Source organism: Paroedura picta, chromosome 3, assembly GCF_049243985.1.
Source record: "Paroedura picta isolate Pp20150507F chromosome 3, Ppicta_v3.0, whole genome shotgun sequence".
NCBI classification, from domain to species: domain Eukaryota; kingdom Metazoa; phylum Chordata; class Lepidosauria; order Squamata; family Gekkonidae; genus Paroedura; species Paroedura picta.
The window spans coordinates 3,883,573-3,904,898 of NC_135371.1; the positions used below are offsets into that span (position 1 = coordinate 3,883,573).

General features: G+C 52.3%; 2 protein-coding genes across 2 annotated transcripts in view; both read right to left on the reverse strand.

Moving 5' to 3' along the window:
• Positions 1-3,324: 3,324 nt before the first annotated feature.
• Positions 3,325-21,326, reverse strand: part of LOC143833917 (uncharacterized) — a 30,509-nt gene continuing 12,507 nt past the window's right edge. The window contains 2 exon segments of the mRNA XM_077330230.1: positions 3,325-10,025; positions 10,027-10,480. Of these exon segments, the coding sequence (XP_077186345.1) occupies positions 8,354-10,025; positions 10,027-10,480 (2,126 nt within the window). The 3' untranslated portion in view covers positions 3,325-8,353.
• Positions 15,041-19,589, reverse strand: LOC143834125 (zinc finger and SCAN domain-containing protein 23-like). The gene is made up of 2 exons (XM_077330732.1): positions 18,587-19,589; positions 15,041-15,479 (listed from the first exon to the last, which is right to left on the reverse strand). The coding sequence occupies exons 1-2, from the start codon at positions 19,007-19,009 to the stop codon at positions 15,477-15,479; spliced, it is 426 nt and encodes a 141-aa protein (XP_077186847.1). The 5' UTR covers positions 19,010-19,589; the 3' UTR covers positions 15,041-15,476.

Here is a 21,326-nt window from a genome sequence, read left to right on the forward strand (position 1 = left end):
GAATGTCTCTGTTTCTTTAAGGCAGCCTTTCTCAACTTGTTTACTTTTGAGAAACCCCAGAAATGGCAATATTGTGCAGAATATGATTGCTGGTTGAGGCCAGATAAGATTCAAGGTTTTGGAACTGATCTTCAAAGCCATCCTAGGCTTTGGCCCTACCTATCTGAGGGACCGCTTATCTCCTTATGCCCCCCACAAGGCTCTTCGCTCTGCAGGTGTTAATCTGTTTGGGGCCCCTGGCCCTAAAGAAGTATGCCTGCCCTCGACTCCGGCCGGGCCTTTTCGGTCCTGGCCCTGACCTGGTGGAACAAGCTCTCGGGAGAGCTGAGGGCCGTGACAGAGCTATCAAAGTTCTGCAGGGCCTACAAAACAGAGCTCTTCCGCCAGGTCCATCACTGGCGATTTTGGATCGATTAACCCACACAGGAAAACCTTCCAGGGCCATGAAGAAACCCCAGGTTTCCACGAAAACTTGGTTAAATAAGCCTGCTTTAAGGCAGGGGTAGTCAACCTGTGGTCCTCCAGATGTTCATGGACTACAATTCCCACGAGTTGTAGCCCATAAACATCTGGAGGACCACAGGTTGACTACCTCTGCTTTAAGGGATATTACAAGCTTAGCCTCTCGTGACATTGGTTCAGCCTGTCCCTTCTGGGAATTGTTTTCTGGGCCTCCAAACTACCGAAATTTGAGCTTTGCGTTCTTGCCGGCAGCCCCCTTGGCAGGACCTGAACTCAGGCCTCCTGTGACAGTGCTGTTGTGTTTCTCCCTGTTGTGCTGCTGGAAGGGTGTGTGTTTTTGTGTGGTGGTGTCTGTCCCTCACTCGCCTGCCAGAAGGATGCTGTTCCTCCCTCCCAAACCCCTGGGCGGGAGGGAGAATTCTGTTGGGGCTGCCTCTGCCAAGCGAGCGGAGGGTTCAGGAGGAGGAAGAAGAAGAGCAGCTGAGTTTTGGGGCCGCGCTTCTCACTACCTGAAGGCGCCTCGAGGTGGTTTACCATGGCCTTCCCTTCCTCTCCCCACAGCAGGCACCCTGCGAGGGAGGCGAGACTGGGAGGACTGTGGGGAAACCAGAGTGGGGGATCGAACCCGCTTCTCCAGAAGCAGACCACGCGGGCTCTCAAGCTGGCCGGGGCAACGGGGCTGGAACCCCCATCTCCTCTCCCTGGGCCTCCGCTTGGCAAAACACTGCTGGGGAGGGAGGGAGGGAGGGGGGTCTCTGGTGCGCTTGCGCGGCTGACCCCGCGATCCCCACAGAGAGACCCCTGCCCGCGTCCCATTGGCCCCTCCCGGCCTCCTGCCTCATGGGAGGAGGCGTGGCCAGACCAGCATGCCCCGCCCCTCTCGGCCTGTCCCGTCCAACCACCCTGCGAGGCAGGCCAGGCGGACAGGGGTGGGGTTTTCGCCCGCGCCCTGCAAGGCTTCTCTCCACTGGTCCCTTCTGGCCCCTCCCCGCCTCCCCCGTCGCTCGGGCCCCCGAGACCCTCTTTCCAGCCCCCCCTCCCCTCCCCTCCCCTCCCCTCCCCTCCGCCTTACCTTCCTGGCAAGCCCCCTCCCCCCCCGGTCCCCCGGCCAGACGCCGTCCTGCCCCGCCGGAAGCGGAAGTGCCCCCTGGGCGGAAGAGCCGCTCTTGCACGCCGCTCGCTCCCCTTAACCCTGTCCGCGCCGGACCCCCAGGCACCCGGCCGCCCCCGCCCCCCGCCCCATGGCTCTCCTCGGGAGGGAGGGCGGGCAGGAGGCCTCCCTGCGGGGCGGGTGTGCGGGCGGAGGGCTCCCTCCCCCGGGACGGAGGGCTGGTCCGCCTCCCTGGCCCGGAGCGCGAAGGAAGGAAGGAGCCCGGAGACCTCCCGCCCTCGCAGCTCCCCCGCGGGAAGGGGGACTCTTGGCCTCCCGACGTCGCCAGGGCTTCTCCCGCCAGGAGTTGGCACCCGCTGACTGGGAGCAACGTGGGGGGGGACGTTATTGGGGTTGTTCTTATTGGATTTCTAACCCGCCACTCCCCTGAGGCTCCCCTGTGGCAACACGTAAAACCCCCATAAGCCCCCGAATACACAAAACACCTAAGAACAATCCCCCCCCCACCCCACCTATCTGGGAAACCAGCGGTCGCTGCTGATGTATTTTATTTATTTTATTTATAATTGGATTTATATACCGCCGTTTGCCCAAAGGTCTCACGGCGGTTCACAATAAAATATAAAATCAAAGTAAAATCACATAAAACCCCATAAATACCCCATTATTGCAATAAAAGATGGCATTCTATTCTCTAACTTTCCCCGCTTGTTCAGAGGGAGGTCGGGCGTTAATCCTGCAAGAGAGAGAGGAGAGAAAGGCTGGCCGATGGATGAGGGATCTTGGAGGGAACCCGGGCTCTGCCCCGGCCTCAACCCGAAGCCTGGCGGAAGAGCTCCGTTTTGCAGGCCCCGCGGAAGGATGTCAAATCCTGCAGGGCCCGCAGCTCCTCCTCCGGGAGCTCATTCCACCAGGCGGGGCCCAGGACCGAAAAGGCCTGGGGGGGGGGGTAGCTGAGGGGCTTGGCCCCCCCCTCAAACAGTGCCAAGTCAAATGGAGGGACTCGGGTGCAATGGCAGCTGAAGCACAAGCTGCCCTACCCCACTGCTGGCAAAAGCAGCCAAACTCCCACCCTGCAGGAAATAAAGCCCTCCATGTCTGCCACTGCTCCACCCCGGAGGAAACCCGGAAAAGGCGCCTGTTTAGTTTTTTTGTTTTTTTAATTATTTTTATTTTTATTTTCCAGAATTAAAGATAGTGAAATACATGCAATCTACATTGTTAGCACAGAAAAAAGAAGGGTTATGCTCTTCACTTAATACATTTAGTTCCCCGTTTCAATCCCTTTTGTATTATTAGCCTAAATAGTTCAGGTAAGGGCCCCATTGTTCTGGAAAGGCCTCTTCTGTTCTTCCGTTAACTATTAGTGTCAGTTTAGCCATCTTGGCAAAGTCAGCTAGTTTATTCAGCCAATCTTCTATCGAGGGTAGTTCTTGCGTTTTCCATTTTTTGGCCAATTCTAGTCTTGCTGCCGTCGTCGCATAGAAGAAAAAACTGTGTATGGGTTGGGAGGCACTGCGGAGGAACACTTAATAACATAGCTTCAGCTTTCATAGGATATCTAAGACCCCACATTTTCTGCATAATAATATGTATTTTTGCCCAAAACTTATAAACTTTTTCACATCTCCACCACATATGAAAAAAAGAGCCTACTTTATCATCACATTTCCAACATTTGTTATTACAATTTTTGGCAATTTTAGCGATCACTTTTGGTGTTACATACCATCTATAAAACATTTTATACCAATTTTCTTTAAGTATTTGACTATTAGTGTACTTTGGTATTCTAGACCATACTAACTCCCATTGTTCCATTGTCACATTAGTCTCAATATTTTGCATCCATTTGATCATACATGGCTTAACCCGTTCCATTTCTGTCTCATACCTTAATAACAATTTATATATTTGGCCCTGTAAATGTGGTTTATCTTGGATTACTAAGTTTTTAAACTCTGGTATTGGAGCCTCTAGATTTAACGGTTGCTGAAACTCTGCTTTGAATCTAGATATTAGTTGGTTGTACTCTAACCATTGAATTTCTACTCCTTCTTTCTTTATTGTTTGTATATCCTTGAACTTGCCGGTCTTTGATATTAAGTCTTTGTACTGGAGACAAGTCAACCTTTTCTGTTGAGCTTTCCCAAAGTATGCCTCAATTGGCGATTTCAATATTGATGGTGCTGGGGATAGTCTCTTATTATATCTTGACCATACATTCAAGAGCCCACTAGTCCAGGTGTTTGCTACTGCTTTTTGTTTTTGTTTTCCTGCTGGCCATAGTCTTTCATGGAAACTGTTACCCATGGTTTTTCTTTCAAATACCAATTCTCTTGAGTGCGGTTCCCGAATCCAGTCCACTATGTATGTAAGTGCTGCTGCGTCTTTGTATAGTTTTAGATTAGGAACACCTTGACCTCCTCTCTCCTTCACATCTTGAAGTATTTTAAAAGCAACTCTTGGCCTTTTTCCACTCCAGATAAATTTGTTGATCACTGATTGCCATTTTCTTAGCGTTTTCTCCTGGATCACTATTGGTAACATTTGGAACAAAAAGTTAAATTTGGGCAACAAGTTCATCTTGACCGTGGCCATTCGAGCCGACCAGGACAGTTTTGACTCGTTCCATCTTTTGATATCCAGTTGCATAGTCTTCCATAGTCTTTCATAGTTACCAGTGAAGAGTTCTTGGAAGTCTGAAAAGAGGCCTGTTTTGGACTGTGTGGCCCAGGTGGTTGGAGTATGATGAAAGAAGCAGCTGTCCCCACCATCCGGAAGAAACACATCAACAGCGGCTGTGACAAAATGGGCATGTTGCAATCTAAACAATGTGTGTTCTTGTTCATGTCTTGTGAATCTCAAAAATCTGAAGTTTAGTCTATGCAGCTGGCTTTCCAGGCAGGTGCCTGGAGGTTGTAGCCCTGATAAAGCTGTTCTGACAGAGCACTTCTACCCGGCCTCTCACATACCTCACAGTGTTGTTTCCCTCCTGGTAGGGAAAAGTGGCATATAAGACTTTGAGACTCCTGGTAGGGAAAAGTGGCATATAAGAACCAGGTCTTCTTCTAACAGAACTTAAAACAGTTCTGTAGGGCCTGCAGAATGGAGCTCTCCTGCCAGGCTCTTGGATCAAGACCTCCTGCAGCCCGGATCCATCCCTGCCAGGCAGGCCCACTGCCCCCCAGCTCATAGCCGCCTCCTCCTCAATGGTTGGAATCTATTAATGTTTCAAAGTTACATTGCTGTTGCCTATTAACTAAAATGTGAGAGCAGCTCCCTTTCAGTCGCTGGCTTCAAATTACAGGGAGCTGATTCAGTTACTTGGGAATGTTTCTTCTGCGGAGAGAGGGAATCCCAGGCCACCATGACCAGGTCATCAACTGAGACGTAGCCCAATCCCTGGCAAGGGCCTCCTCACTGTGGACTGTATGATACGGCCGTTTCAGTACCGTTGGTGGGGAGGTGTTTGGGGCTGGCAGCACTCCCATCTTCAAGAGAAACGACATCCAGAGGCGGCTTTGCCATTGCCTGTCTCCACGACACGACCCTGGTATCCCTTGCAGGTGTCCCAGTCAAAGATGGACCATGGCCAGCCCTACTTAGCTTCTGAGCTCTGACGAGGCCAGATTGGGCTATCCACCCAGCTCCTCAGAACAGCCAACTGGAGCTTCAGAATTGATTATGAGGAAGGCCAAGGGACAGAACATTGTTTTACTCTGGATGTCACTGTGGCTTGCATCTCAGTGCCCCAACCAACTGTACTACGGGCCCATCCCTTTCCATGGAGGCGCAGGTCACAAGAGTAGCGTGGCAGGCCTTCTACCACCTCCGCCAAGCCAAGCTAGCAGCAGTAGCAGTGCCCTGCTTGGCACCAGAACACGTAGCCACAGTGATCCATGCGATGGTCACCTCTCGACTGGACTTCTGCAACTCGCTGTACGCAGGTCTGCCCTTAGCCTTGATCCGGAAACTGCAATTGGTGCAGAACGCAGCGGCCAGGATTCTCACCACTGCACCGTGGAGATGTATTTATTTATTATATTTATATACCGCCCTCCCCAGAGGCTTGGGGCGACTTACATAAGAACATAAGAGCAGTACATGATCTCACATCCAGCCTATACTTCAACAACTCAACTGGCTCCCAATTGAATTCTGGATCAGGCTTAAGGTTTTGGTTCTTACCTTCAAGGCCATACGCGGTCTGGGCCCAGTGGACCTGAGAGACCGTCTCTCTGCCTAGACCCCCAAAAGAGCATCACGCTCCGCCACGGCCAACTGGCTGGTGATCCCTGGCCCCAAAGAAGCACGCCGTTCCTCAACGAGGGCCAGAGCTGCTTCTGTCCCGGCCCCACCTGGTGGAACAAGCTCCCTGAAGAGATCGGGGCACTGTCCAAACTCCCAGAATTCCACAGGGCCTGCAGAAGGGAGCTCCTCCACCAGGCATTTCAGGTCCAAAATATTATATTAAGCAGACCAAAAAAAAAAAAGGGAAACAAAAGGCAAAGAGCAAAAGGGGTAGCCAGAAAGCAGCCCCGGTTCTTAAAGGCTAGAAAATAATTCATACACACAGGTATTAATTATACATGTTTCTTTTTTATATTTCGTTCAGCTTTTGAAGAAACCTGAGCACAGACTTCAACTCCACAGCATGAGCCCCTTTCCTGACGTCTTCTCACTGGATTTCTGAGGGGAATTGCGGGGCTGGAAGAGGTTCTCCACTGTGACTGGCCTCCATGAACATCGCCTTATAAACATCTGCTCATAATGGACAGGCAGCAATGCGTCTCTCTAGGTGGGACCACGGATTTCTTTGAAAGCAGGTGGTAGCCTAACAAGGGGGCCAGCCTCTTCTGTTCTGTTACCCAACGTCTCTCCTTAAACGCTTGTGAATTAAGGATGCCGGCCGGTGGCAGCAAGTGTTTCCTCCCAGTTGCACAGAGGCTGCAGATACGGGGAACCCTCAACTTGGCTATTTCCTCCCAGGATTCGGGAAAAGAAATGTCTTTGCCGGTTTTCATGTCAGAAAGAGTTAGATTGGCATGGCGACTTTCACAGAGGAGAGGAACCACTGAAAAGTCCCTCCTGTGTTTAACTGCTTCATGAGCTTTTCTAGAAGACCCTCCGCTGCAGGTCCAGCATGGGTCAGAGGCTTAGAGTAGTGAACGCTCATTTAGAGAGTTGGGTTTGACTCCAAACTCCTCCACACGCAGCCAGCTGGAGAACTTTGGGCTAGTCACAGTTCAATCAGAGCGGTTCTCTGCAAGCTCTCTCATCCCCACCTGCCTCACAGGGTGTCTGTTGTGGGGCGAGGGAAGGAAAGGTATTTAAAAAACAGCTCTGCTTCAATAGGAATGTTTCCCTCTTCTATGGATTATCTGAAGGACATGAAAATTGGATCTGTGCCTCAGCCTCTGGTCACACACCGATGATTTATTTATTTATTTATTATTAATCAGATGTATTGCTCGCCACTCTCGGACGACTTCTGGTGGGTTACAAGATGTCCAAATAAAAGCCCATCAAAACCCATTAATAATTGGACAATGCAGCAGGCTTCAAAACTTGTAGAACCGTGGTGGTCAGAATCCAAGCATTTTCAGCATTTCTTCTAAGATGTGGAAGATCTTCTGTGAAGACTCAACCATTCTAGAAGGTTATATACTGTGAATACTTTATAACAGGGTAGTCAATCTGTGATCCTCCAGATGTTCGTGGACTACAATTCCCAGGAGCCCCTGCCAGCAGTTGCTGGCAGGGACTCATGGGGATTGTATTCCACGAACATCTGGAGGACCACAGGTTGACTACCCCTGCTTTATAGTGTCTGTTGTGGCCTTTTAGTTGTCAAATAAGATTAAAACACACATCACCGGCTGAACCGTTGCATCGTTTCTCCTTGTGTAGGTGCTTAGATGGTATAAACGATTTCCATGCTGGGTAAAAGACCACACTCTGAGCATTCAAAAGGTTTTTTCCTTTCTTGCATTCTCTAATGCTGTTCAAGTCTGCTACAGTAGGGTTATGTGCGGCAGCGGCCAAACCAGCAATTCCAGGCAGACGCAGCCAGCACCATGCACGGGGGGGAGGCGAGGCTGGATGATTCCCACTGTCAGGTAGGGAGTTCATAGTCTGAGGAAGAGTGCTTGCCCTCAAAAGCTCACACCTTGAATAAATCTTTGCTGGTCTTAAAGGTGCCACTGGACTCTGTTTTTATTGTGTTTCCTCACTCTGGGTATTCAAATGGTCATGCCCTGCGTGAGTTCTCTGATGGACTTCTACTTGCATCTCTGATAATCGAAAGGTTTCTCCCCTGCGTGGGTTTTCAGATGGTACTGAACACCTCTGCTCTGAACCTCTTTCCACCGGCCGAGCATTCAGAAGGCTTCTCCCGTGTATGGTCTCTGATACAGCTGAAGACTGTTGCTCTGAAGGAATCTTTTCCCAGTCTTAGGATTCAAAGGCCTTCTCCCTTGTGAGTTCCCAGATGTTTCTGAAGAAGGATACTCTGTTTGAAGCTCTTTCTACACTCAGCATTCAAAAGACTTCTCCCCCTGGTTGACCTTTTAGATGGCATTGAAGATTGCTACATTTAGGGAATGAGACTGAAGACTGAAAAAGTTTCTCCCCTGTGTGAGTTATTTGATACCTATGAAGATGGGAACTCATAATGAATCCCTTTCCACAGGCTGAGCATTCCAAATCCTTTTGTGGGGTTTCAGATGGCATTGAAGATGCTTGCTCCAACAGAATCCCTTCCCACACCATGAGTGTTCAGAACGGTGTTTCCATTGTGTGGGTTTTCAGATGGCATTTAAGACTATTGTTCAGACGGAATCTCTTTCCACACTCTAAGCACTCAAAAGGCTTCTCCCCTGTGTGGGTTTTCAGATGGTTCTGAAGACCGTCATTCCGACGGAATCTCTTTCCACATTCTGACCATTCAAAAGGCTTCTCCCCTGTGTGGGTTTTCAGATGGTTCTGAAGACCGTCAATCCAACGGAATCTCTTTCCACATTCTGAGCATTCAAAAGGCTTCTCCCCTATGTGGGTTTTCAGATGGTATTGAAGACCTTTGTTCTGACGGAATCTCTTCCCACACTCTGAACATTCAAAAGGCTTCTCCCCTGTGTGGGTTTTCAGATGGCATTTGAGACCTTTGCTGTGACGGAATCTCTTTCCATACTGTGAGCATTCAAAAGGCTTTTCCCCTGTGTGTGTTTTCAGATCGTATTGAAGACCTTTGTTCTGACGGAATCTCTTCCCACACTCTGAGCATTCAAAAGGCTTCTCCCCTGTGTGGGTTTTCAGATGGTATTGAAGACCATTGTTCTGACGGAATCTCTTTCCACACTCTAAGCATTGAAAAGGCTTCTCCCCTGTGTGCGTTTTTAGATGGTATTGAAGAACACTGTTCTTACGGAATCTCTTTCCACACTCTGAGCATTCAAAAGGCTTCTCCCCTGTGTGTGTTTTCAGATGGTATTGAAGACCATTGTTCAGACGGAATCTCTTCCCACACTCTGAGCATTCAAAAGGCTTCTCCCCTGTGTGTGTTTTCAGATGGTATTGAAGAACATTGTTCTGACGGAATCTCTTTCCACACTCTGAGCATTCAAAAGGCTTCTCCCCTGTGTGTGTTTTCAGATGGTATTGAAGATCATTGTTCTGACGGAATCTCTTCCCACACTCTGAGCATTCAAAAGGCTTCTCCCCTGTGTGGGTTTTCAGATGGTATTTAAGACCATTGCTCTGACGGAATCACTTTCCACATTCTTAGCATTCAAAAGGCTTCTCCCCTGTGTGTGTTTTCAGATGGTATTGAAGACCATTGCTCTGACGGAATCTCTTTCCACACTCTAAGCATTCAAAAGGCTTCTCCCCTGTGTGTGTTTTCAGATGGTATTGAAGACCATTGTTCTGACGGAATCTCTTCCCGCACTCTGAGCATTCAAAAGGCTTCTCCCCTGTGTGGGTTTTCAGATGGTACTGAAGTCCGCGGCTCTGACGGAATCTCTTTCCACACTCTAAGCATTCAAAAGGCCTTTCCTCTGTGTGGGTTTTCAGATGGTATTTAAGACCATTGTTGTGACAGAATCTCTTTCCACACTCTGAGCATTCAAAAGGCTTCTCCCCTGTGTGCGTTTCCAGATGGTATTGAAGACCACTGCTGTGAGAGAATCTCTTTCCACATTCTGAGCATTCAAATGGCTTCTCCCCTGTGTGTGTTTTCAGATGGTATTGAAGAACGTTGTGACGGAATCTCTTTCCACACTCTGAGCATTCAAAAGGCTTCTCTCCTGTGTGGATTCTCAGATGGGATTTGAGACCTTTGCTCTCACGGAATCTCTTTCCACACTCTGAGCATTCAAAAGGCTTCTCCCCTGTGTGGATTTTCAGATGGGATTTGAGACCTTTGCTCTCACGGAATCTCTTTCCACACTCAGCATTCAAAAGGCTTCTCCACTGTGTGCGTTTCCAGATGGTATTTAAGACCATTGCTGTGAAAGAATCTCTTTCCACATTCTGAGCATTCAAATGGCTTCTCCCCTGTGTGTGTTTTCAAATGGTATTGAAGACCATTGTTGTAACGGAATCTCTTTCCACACTCTGAGCATTCAAAAGGCTTCTCTCCTATGTGGATTCTCAGATGGGATTTGAGACCTTTGCTCTGACGGAATCTCTTTCCACACTCTGAGCATTCAAAAGGCTTCTCCCCTGTGTGGATTGTTAGATGGCATTTGAGACCTTTGCTCTCACGGAATCTCTTTCCACATTCTGAGCATTCAAATAGCTTCTCCCCTGTGTGGATTTTCAGATAGTATTGAAGATCATTGCTGTGACAGAATGGCGTTTGTTGATGAAATTCCTCCTCACCCTCTTGATCCCGATGGTCATCCACTGATGGATAAAGAGAGAGATCCTGTTAGCACCTGGGAGGGCTGGTAAAGCCCAAAGGCATTTATGTGGCTGTAGTAGGAATGTGACAGACTTTGACCTCGTTCAGCTTGGCTGATCTTCAGCACCACCACCTTTCCCCAGATTACCTCGTCCCCTTGAGAAATACAGGTAAGATCTAGTGCAGAAGGAGTTTCTGAGCCTCCAGATTTCAAATGTGGCTCAAAAGAAATCCCCCACGGCTATTCCTGGCCTGTTGCATTGGCAATATCTGGAAGAGTACAGCTCATTTGGGAACAAGATATGGTCTTGGGATGATCTTGAGGAACCTTCTAGCTTTTCCTTGCATGCAAGGCCATTGTCTCTCCCCAGCGTATTCTCTCTCGTACTCCTGGCTTCTTCTCCAAGGAGAGAGAAAGAACAAAATGCCGGGAAACTCATTCTGCAACAAAGCCCATCATCTAATGCCAACTATTTGGCGTACTACAGAAAACAGTTAGCATCTGTTTTTCTGTCCTGAGCTGCAGAAGCTGTCCTGTCAGTGATGCCTTATTTTCATTTTAGGGGTCAGCTTGACTTGTTGGGACTCTCCTCATGAACCCTCTGAACTGGGCCAAGAGGAGTGACCCCGGGGGAACCAGGCTTGTGTTCTTGACAGGACCATTTCCAGATCCATTTGCAGAGTGGATGTCTATAGTCCCAACCAAGGGTGTGTGTGTGACAAAAGAAGAGTTGGGCTTTATAACCCTCTTTTCACTGGCTGAAAGAGTCTCAAAGCAGCTTACAATCCCCCTCCCTTCTCATCCCCACAACAGACACCTTGAGAGGTAGGTGGGGCTGAGAGAGCTTTGAGGTGACTACTCTGGGAGAACAGCTCTATCAGAACTGTGACTGGCCAAAGGCCACCCTACTGGCTGAGTGGATGACCCAGATTAGAGGCCTCCGCTCTCAACAGATACATCAGATTGGCTCTCTGGCAAGAGAGAAATGAGGATCTGTCCCCTTGCATCCAACACCAAGTATTTCCTGCATTCAATAAATATTAGCTTGTTTTTCTGTTTCTGAGCTGCTGAAACTATCCTGTTTAGTGACACCTTATTTTCTATGCAGGGGACTGGATCACTGTTGTGCAGTCTCCTCCTGAACCCACTCAACTAGATTCTGCTCCCGTGAAAAGAAGAGTGATCTCAGGGAACTCAGGCTGGTGTTTGTGACAGTATCATTTCCGGATCACAGGTTGTGCGAGTGTTTGTGACCCCATATGGTGCGAAGGGTATGTGGGAAAAGCTGGCAACAGAGGAATGGGAACCTGGTCCCCTCCATGGGCTTCCTGAGGGCCTCATTCCCTTTTCTCCAGGCCAGAGCACCTTCTCTAGCTTGGCGGATGGCTCCGACCCTGGCCTCAGTTGCCCCTGGGCAAGAGCAGACCCAGGAAGCTGCCTTCGACTAGATCCAACCCCTGGTCCCTTGGAGTCAGTCTGGCCTCCTCAGTCCACCATCGGATCTCGAGGGTCTCCAGCAGGGGCCTTTCCTTTCAACGCCTACCTGACCCTTTTAACTGGAGAAGCTGGGGATTGAACCTGCGGCCTTCTGCATGCCAGGAACAGGCACTGCCAGGGAGCAGGAGCCCTTCCACAAATACTAAGACCAGCCGCAAAATGATGTCTTTCTCTTAAACATATTGACTCATGTCTCAGCAATTTGCCCCTTTGACTCCTAGGAAAGGTCCTTACCCAGAAATGCCACGCTCTCCCAGTTCTCCAGCATGACTTCCCTGTGCAGAGCTCTCTGGCCCGGATCCAGCAGGGCCCATTCTGCCTCGGAGAAGGAGATGGATACGTCCTCAAAGGAGAAGGGAGGCTGAAAGGAAAAGCAGATTTCCCTGCACACCAGGCAGAGATGGCACACGGGGAGAGAAGGCAGAGGATGCCCGGCTTGGCATGGGCAAAGGGAATGGCATTTAGTGGATCTCTCTCCCGGACCCCTTGGACAGATGCAGGCGCAAGGGGCCCCCTGAGAAAGGAGGTTGGGCCCAGCCTGTCTCCTGCTCGTCCCTCCTACCTGGACTGGATGGGATGCAGCCCTTTCCTCATTTTGGAACACATGACAGCTCAGTAGGAATTCTCCACTGCCTGGTTGTGAGACAAAGGAAGAAGGAAGGGGGTTGGCTTGTTCGTTCCCGGCCTCAAACCCCCCCCCCCCTTCCCAGAGTTGTGAAACCTTCCCCACTCTGTACACTCAACCCAATTTTGGTGGCCTTTTACTCCGTTCTGGGAGAGGCAGAAGAGAAGCACCGGATGCTTTTGGGCTTGAAGGGTTTATAAAGGCTTCCAACATATTTTTATGAGATCTCTGTCTGGTCTGGGGGGAGGGAAAGCAGGGGCTGAAGCACGCTGCCTGGCATGTCGCCATCCCATCCAACCCAGATGTGATAGGAGCACATCTGGAGCCTTGAGAGCAATAGGAATGAGGTTTCAGGGTGTCTCCTGGCATGGTAACGTCACAACCAGAGGCAAGATCAAGATGGCACCACATCTGTCCCAAGCCCCCCCCTAAACCCCTCCCAAGGCTCCCCAACACCAAGGGTTGTTGGGCTGTAACAGCATCCATTTCCCCACAAAGGCCTGTCAGCTGTCCTTATAAGCCTGGGCACAGAAGTCACTTTTTTCCATCAGGACTGGGCCCGAGACACCGGCCTTCCGAGCTCGGCTGCCCCAGAAGGCAGAGCCTCCTAGACTGAATAAGTATGCTCAGTTGGTTGACCTCCTCTCTTTTGGGCCACCTCTCATGGAAAGAAGGTGAGAGAGGAATGTGTTAATTAATGGGGGGGGGGGAAGTCCCCTCCATGAACACGTCTAATTTCCTTTCACAGACATCACAGTTAGTCGACAGAGTGTCTACCACAAATCAACTCTCCCTGACCTGGACTCTGTACCATTGAATTCAGTGTTCCCCAATCACATCCAGGTACAAGGAGTCTTCACCACAGAGGAGGGCTTCTTGGTCATGCTCCATGGCCTGCACGCTCTGCCCTTGCTCCAAGCAAGCTCCTTCTAACTCAGGGAAGGTACCTTTTGTCGTCACGGCCTGCACCTTCCGCCCTTCCTCGGGAGGAGCCCCTTGCACGTCAGGGATTGTAGCCTCTCCCTTCACTGATAGTCCCGACATCTGAAAAGGCAGCGAGGGAGAGGGGTAAGAGATGGGATGCAACAGACTAAGCAATCGGGCCTGCCTCACGCCCAGACTCTGCCCCCTTCCATCAGCAGACCAGAGGAGTTATCCGGGGGGACCAGAATTCCTCCAGCAGAAGAATCTGTCGAAGGAGGCTGTTCAACCCAGCTCTATCTACTGATTGACAACCGGCCGGATACGCCCCCAGCTGAGTTGGCCAAGTGTCTTGAGGCCGTGACTGGGCGGCTCCAACAGAGCCGCCTGTAGCTCAGCCATGAGTGATGCGGGTCAAGAGGACCTTTGCTTGGCTGGGCAGCTGCCAGGGCCTTGTCCCCTTCTGCCAAGGAGGACAGACGGCCGTGGTCCAAGATCGGGTGCCGAGGCAGCCAGGAGCCTCTTGTTCCCTTCCTGCATCGAACCAAGCTGGCAGGTCCTGGTGAAGCGACAATATTTTCCGCCAAATAGCTTGCAAAAGTCTCACAGCTAATATCCGGACTTTGCAGGAGGGGTGTGGTTGTTCCCACAGTGGAACAAAGTGGAGTTGCTGGGGATGGACATGAGGCTGTGACATGAACTTTCTGTGGCATGTTTGTATTTTTAACTCCGGGTGACTTTAAATACACATGCACCGTGCAAGTTATAGCACTCCTGGAGGAGAAGGGACAGAAGCTAGAAGGCCTGTCCATACTTTATTCCGTAAAGCATGGGTTGTGGTCCTCCAGATATCCATGGACTACAATTCCCTTGAGCCCCTGCCAGCGTTTGCTCATGGGAATTGTAGTCCCTGGACATCTGGAGGACCACAGGTTGACTACCCCTGCTGTAAAGGAAGGTGAATATGTCTTGGAATAGGTCTTTTTCGAGGGCGATTGGGAGAGGTGGGGAAGGTGTCTCACCAGTTGGAGGAGAACCCAATACAAGAGGATAGTGGATGCAAGGCTGTTATCCAGAGGTGTCAGAAATAAGATGTTCCGCCCCTCTGATTCCCAGAAATCATTTCCAGGATCTGTCCATAGATAGTGACTCTGGACCACAGGAACAAGGGCTGTTTTCCCAGCCCCCCGGAGCTTAGGGGATATTTCGCAGGCCCCTGCAGACGAGAGGACTGGCTCTTCTGCTCCCAAAGTATTAGTGCTAGGAGACACGGGATGGTTAATCGGAATTCCCTACTGAGAGGAGTAGAAGCGCAAGTGTGTTGACTGGACTTGTGGCCTCATGAGGAATGCTGTCTACCTGGCCTGAGAATCAAGGGTGTCAGCGAAAAGGTGGAAAAACCCTGTCAAGCCCAATTCTTGCTTGAATTGGACATTCCTGGAGAAAACCCCCTCACCTGCTCTGCCTGCCTCCTCTCCTCCGCCTGGCTCAGGAGGAAGCCTTCGGCCAGGGCCACCGCCTGGGAACTGCTCTCCGGCCCGCATCCTCTCACCCAGCCCTGCATCTCCGGGGGCAGGAGGGCCAGGAACTGCTCCAGGATCACCAGGTCCAGGATCTGCTGCTTCGTGTGCCTCCTCGGCTTCAGCCAGCGGCTGCAGAGTCTGTGGAGCCGGCTGCAAACATCTCGTGGCCCATCGGCCTCCTGGTAGCGGAATTCCCGGAAGCGTCTGCGATATTCCTCTGAGCTCATAGTGGCCGAATGTAGGATCCCTGGCTCAGCTCTTTCCCAGAATTCAACCCCACTCCCAGCTTGGATGGGAGCAGGGCTTTTGCTTGCTGTCTGGCCAATCCCAGGTCCTCCTGGGTCCTCTTCTGCCATCCCCTTCCCCTTCTCTTGGGTCACCTCAGACTGTGAAAAGGTCCCTTTATTCCCTTGGCTGTGAAGAGAGGCTTCTCACTGGGGGAGGGGGACAGAGAGAGGCAGACAGAATTTTATAAAACCATTTTTAACAAATCCCTGAATATCACAAAACTTTATATGCTCAGGAGATGACAGAGAATTGTCCTGGTGCATCAGGACAGAAATGCTTCTTGTGGTTTGTCATTTTGTCATATTGCAAACCCCGCTCTTCTGAGTATGCCTCTTTGTCTGTTTTTTTTGTAAGGCAGCCTTTCTCAACTTTTTTACTTTATTACAGAAATGGCAATATTGTGCCCCATGCGTGGGACTCCCTGGTGTGTCTACGGTGCTGACCCAGGACCCCCACAGAGAGACCCCTGCCCGCATCCCATTTGCCCCTCCCGACCTCCTGCCTCATGGGAGGAGGCGTGGCGAGACCAGCATGCCCCGCCCCTCTCGGCCTGTCCCTCCCAACAACCCTGCGAGGCAGGCCAGGCGGACAGGGGGGGCTTTCTCGCCCGCGCCCTGCAAGGCTTCTCTCCACTGGTCCCTTCTGGCCCCTCCCCGCCTCCCCCGTCGCTCGGGCCCCCGAGACCCTCTTTCCAGCCCCCCCTCCCCTCCCCTCCCTCCCCTCCCCCCCCTCTCCTCCGCCTTACCTTCCTGGCAAGCCCCCCCCCGTCCCCCGGCCAGACGCCGTCCTGCCCCGCCGGAAGCGGAAGTGCCCCCCTGGGCGGAAGAGCCGCTCTTGCCCGCCGCTCGCTCCCCTTAACCCTGTCCGCGCCGGACCCCCAGGCACCAGGCCGCCCCCGCCCCCCGCCCCAGGGGTCTCCTCGGGAGGGAGGGAGGGCGGACAGGAGGCCTCCCTGCGGGGCGGGTGTGCGGGCGGAGGGCTCCCTCCCCCGGGACGGAGGGCTGGTCCGCCTCCCTGGCCCGGAGCGCGAAGGAAGGAAGGAGCCCGGAGACCTCCCGCCCTCGCAGCTCCCCCGCGGGAAGGGGGCCTCTTGGCCTCCCGACGTCGCCAGGGCTTCTCCCGCCAGGAGTTGGCACCCGCTGACTGGGAGCAACGTAGGGGGTGGCTGAGGGGCGCCCCCCCGAGGTCTCCGCCCCCTCCCCCCACAAACAGTGCCAAGTCAAACTCACAGAGTCATCAGAGAGACTCCATTACAAGGGCCTGTGGTCCTCCAGATGTCCATGGACTACAATTCCCATGAGCCCCCCTGCCAGCGTGTGCTTGCAGTGGGATCATGGGAATTGTAGTCCATGAACATCTGGAGGACCACAGGTTTGACTACATCTGCCCTAGTCTACTGCTGTCCCCATAGGCAAAAGCAGGAGGACACTCGGGTGCAATGGCAGCTGAAGCACAAGCTGCCCTACCCCACTGCTGGCAAAAGCAGCCAAACTCCCACCCTGCAGGAAATAAAGCCCTCCATGTCTGCCACAGCTCCACCCCGGAGGAAACCCGGAAAAGGCGCCTCTTTTGGACTGTGTGGCCCAGGTGGTTGGTTTGAGTATGGAGAGAGAAGCAGCTGTCCCCACCATCCAGAAGAAACACATCAACAGCGGCTGTGACAAAATGGGCATGTTGCAATCTAAACAATGTGTGTTCTTGTTCATGTCAATAATCTGAATGTTAGTCTACGTGGCTGGTTGTTCTGACAGAGCACTTCTATCCCGGCTCTCACATACCTCACATGGTGTTGTGAGGAAAGGCAAGGTGATTGTAAGCCCCTTTGAGACTCCTGGTAGGGAAAAGTGGCATATAAGAACCAGGTCTTCTTCTTCTAACAGAACTTAAAACAGTTCTGTAGGGCCTGCAGAATGGAGCTCTCCTGCCAGGCTCTTGGATCAAGACCTCCTGCAGCCCGGATCCGGCCTGCAAAAGGGAGCTCCTCCACCAGGCATGGGAGGTCCAAAATATTATATTAAGCAGACAAAAAAAAAAAGGGGAAACAACAGAGCCGCCTGTAGCTCAGTCCCCCAAAGATGGAGGACTTGTGGCTGGGAAGGAAGGGTCCAGGTGAGGAAGAGCCTCTCCCCTGCCTAGATGTGCAATTAACCACTTTGCACACTGTTAGGAATTTGGGGGTGATCTTTGACAACTCCCTCTCGATAGAGGCTCAGATTATGAAGGGAGTGGACTAGGCATTTTTCGATTTGTGCCAGGAGACACTGCTGATACCCTACCTGGCACCAAATCCCTTTCCACAGGGATCCATGCAACAGTCACAGTGGGGGGGGGGGTGTGATAGACCCAGCCAATTACTCCCCAGTTTCTCACTTCAGATTCCCAAGTAAGGTGACTCAGTGGATGGCTGCTGGACAGTTAGGGGGTTCCCGTTATAAACAGCACTTGACCCATTTCAGTCCCGATTCCAGCCTGGCAATGGGGTGGATACACCCCTTGTTGATCTAAAGCCCCCCCCCCATCTTTTAGCCTCAGAAAACATCCCTGAATTCAGGGATAGACTGATCATTTCCCAGAGGGGGACCCAGATGTCCTCAGGGTCAGATTTCGCCAGCCATGGGTGATGCGGGTCAAGAGGACCTTTGCTTGGCTGGGCAGCTGCCAGGGCCTTGTCCCCTTCTGTCAAGGAGGACAGACGGCCGTGGTCCAAGATCGGGTGCCGAGGCAGCCAGGAGCCTCTTGTTCCCTTCCAGCACTTGACCCATTACAGTCCCGATTCCAGCCTGGCAATGGAGGCCTGTCCAGCTAGAAGGCCTGTCCACACTTTATTCTGTAAAGCAGGGGTTGTGGTCCTCCAGATGTCCATGGACTACAATTCCCTTGAGCCCCTGCCAGCGTTTGCTCATGGGAATTGTAGTCCCTGGACATCTGGAGGACCACAGGTTGACTACCCCTGCTGTAAAGGAAGGTGAATAGGTCTTGGAATGGGTCTTTTTCGAGGGCGATTGGGAGAGGTGGGGAAGGTGTCTCACCAGTTGGAGGAGAACCCAATACAAGAGGATAGTGGATGCAAGGCTGTTATCCAGAGCTGTCAAAAATAGGATGTTCCGCCCCTCTGATTCCCAGAAATCATTTCCAGGATCTGTCCATAGATAGTGACTCTGGACCACAGGAACAAGGGCTGTTTTCCCAGCCCCCCGGAGCTTAGGGGATATTTCGCAGGCCCCTGCAGACGAGAGGGAGAAAACCCCCTCACCTGCTCTGCCTGCCTCTTCTCCTCCGCCTGGCTCAGGAGGAAGCCTTCGGCCAGGGCCACCGCCTGGGAACTGCTCTCCGGCCCGCATCCTCTCACCCAGCCCTGCATCTCCGGGGGCAGGAGGGCCAGGAACTGCTCCAGGATCACCAGGTCCAGGATCTGCTGCTTGGTGTGCCTCCCCGGCTTCAGCCAGCGGCTGCAGAGTCTGTGGAGCCGGCTGCAAACCTCTCGGGGCCCCTCGGCCTCCTGGTAGCGGAATTCCCGGAAGCGTCTGCGATATTCCTCTGAGCTCACAGTGGCCGAATGCAGGATCCCTGGCTCAGCTCTTTCCCAGAATTCAACCCCACTCCCAGCTTGGATGGGAGCAGGGCTTTTGCTTGCTGTCTGGCCAATCCCAGGTCCTCCTGGGTCCTCTTCTGCCATCTCCTTCCCCTTCTCTTGGGTCACCGCAGACTGTGAAAAGGTCCCTTTTTTCCCTTGGCTGTGAAGAGAGGCTTCTCACTGGGGGAGGGGGACAGAGAGAGGCAGACAGAATTTTATAAAACCATTTTTAACAAATCCCTGAATATCACAAAACTTTATATGCTCAGGAGATGACAGAGAATTGTCCTGGTGCATCAGGACAGAAATGCTTCTTGTGGTTTGTCATTTTGTCATATTGCAAACGCAGCTCTTCTGAGTATGCCTCTTTGTCTGTTTTTTTTGTAAGGCAGCCTTTCTCAACTTTTTTACTTTATTACAGAAATGGCAATATTGTGCCCCATGCGTGGGACTCCCTGGTGTGTCTACGGTGCTGACCCCGCGATCCCCACAAAGAGACCCCTGCCCGCATCCCATTTGCCCCTCCCGACCTCCTGCCTCATGGGAGGAGGCGTGGCCAGACCAGCATGCCCCGCCCCTCTCGGCCTGTCCCTCCCAACAACCCTGCGAGGCAGGCCAGGCGGACAGGGGGGGCTTTCTCGCCCGCGCCCTGCAAGGCTTCTCTCCACTGGTCCCTTCTGGCCCCTCCCCGCCTCCCCCGTCGCTCGGGCCCCCGAGACCCTCTTTCCAGCCCCCCCTCCCCTCCCCTCCCCTCCGCCTTACCTTCCTGGCAAGCCCCCTCCCCCCCCCCGGTCCCCCGGCCAGATGCCGTCCTGCCCCGCCGGAAGCGGAAGTGCCCCCTGGGCGGAAGAGCCGCTCTTGCACGCCGCTCGCTCCCCTTAACCCTGTCCGCGCCGGACCCCCAGGCACCAGGCCGCCCCCGCCCCCCGCCCCATGGCTCTCCTCGGGAGGGAGGGAGGGAGGGGCGGGCAGGAGGCCTCCCTGCGGGGCGGGTGTGCGGGCGGAGGGCTCCCTCCCCCGGGACGGAGGGCTGGTCCGCCTCCCTGGCCCGGAGCGCGAAGGAAGGAAGGAGCCCGGAGACCTCCCGCCCTCGCAGCTCTCCCGCGGGAAGGGGGACTCTTGGCCTCCCGACGTCGCCAGGGCTTCTCCCGCCAGGAGTTGGCACCCGCTGACTGGGAGCAACCTGTGTGTGGGGGGGGACGTTATTGGGGTTGTTCTTATTGGATTTCTAACCCGCCACTCCCCTGAGGCTCCCCTGTGGCAACACGTAAAACCCCCATAAGCTCCCGAATACACAAAACACCTAAGAACAATCCCCCCCACCCCACCTATCCGGGAAACCAGCGGTCGCTGCTGATGTATTTTATTTATTTTATTTATAATTGGATTTATATACCGCCGTTTGCCCAAAGGTCTCACGGCGGTTCACAATAAAATATAAAATCAAAGTAAAATCACATAAAACCCCATAAATACCCCATTATTACAATAAAAGATGGCATTCTATTCTCTAACTTTCCCCGCTTGTTCAGAGGGAGGTCGGGCGTTAATCCTGCAAGAGAGAGAGGAGAGGAAGGCTGGCCGATGGATGAGGGATCTTGGAGGGAACCCGGGCTCTGCCCCGGCCTCAACCCGAAGCCTGGCGGAAGAGCTCCGTTTTGCAGGCCCCGCGGAAGGATGTCAAATCCTGCAGGGCCCGCAGCTCCTCCTCCGGGAGCTCATTCCACCAGGCGGGGCCCAGGACCGAAAAGGCCTGGGGGGGGGTAGCTGAGGGGCTTGGCCCCCCCCTCAAACAGTGCCAAGTCAAATGGAGGGACTCGGGTGCAATGGCAGCTGAAGCACAAGCTGCCCTACCCCACTGCTGGCAAAAGCAGCCAAACTCCCACCCTGCAGGAAATAAAGCCCTCCATGTCTGCCACTGCTCCACCCCGGAGGAAACCCGGAAAAGGCGCCTGTTTAGTTTTTTTGTTTTTTTAATGATTTTTATTTTTATTTTCCAGAATTAAAGATAGTGAAATACATGCAATCTACATTGTTAGCACAGAAAAAAGAAGGGTTATGCTCTTCACTTAATACATTTAGTTCCCCGTTTCAATCCCTTTTGTATTATTAGCCTAAATAGTTCAGGTAAGGGCCCCATCGTTCTGGAAAGGCCTCTTCTGTTCTTCCGTTAACTATTAGTGTCAGTTTAGCCATCTTGGCAAAGTCAGCTAGTTTATTCAGCCAATCTTCTATCGAGGGTAGTTCTTGCGTTTTCCATTTTTTGGCCAATTCTAGTCTTGCTGCCGTCGTCGCATAGAAGAAAAAACTGTGTATGGGTTGGGAGGCACTGCGGAGGAACACTTAATAACATAGCTTCAGCTTTCATAGGATATCTAAGACCCCACATTTTCTGCATAATAATATGTATTTTTGCCCA

Excerpts from the sequence above, each read along its gene's own strand:
- LOC143834125 (XM_077330732.1), bottom strand. The coding sequence starts at position 19,009 with ATGGCAGAAGAGGACCCAGGAGGACCTGGGATTGGCCAGACAGCAAGC.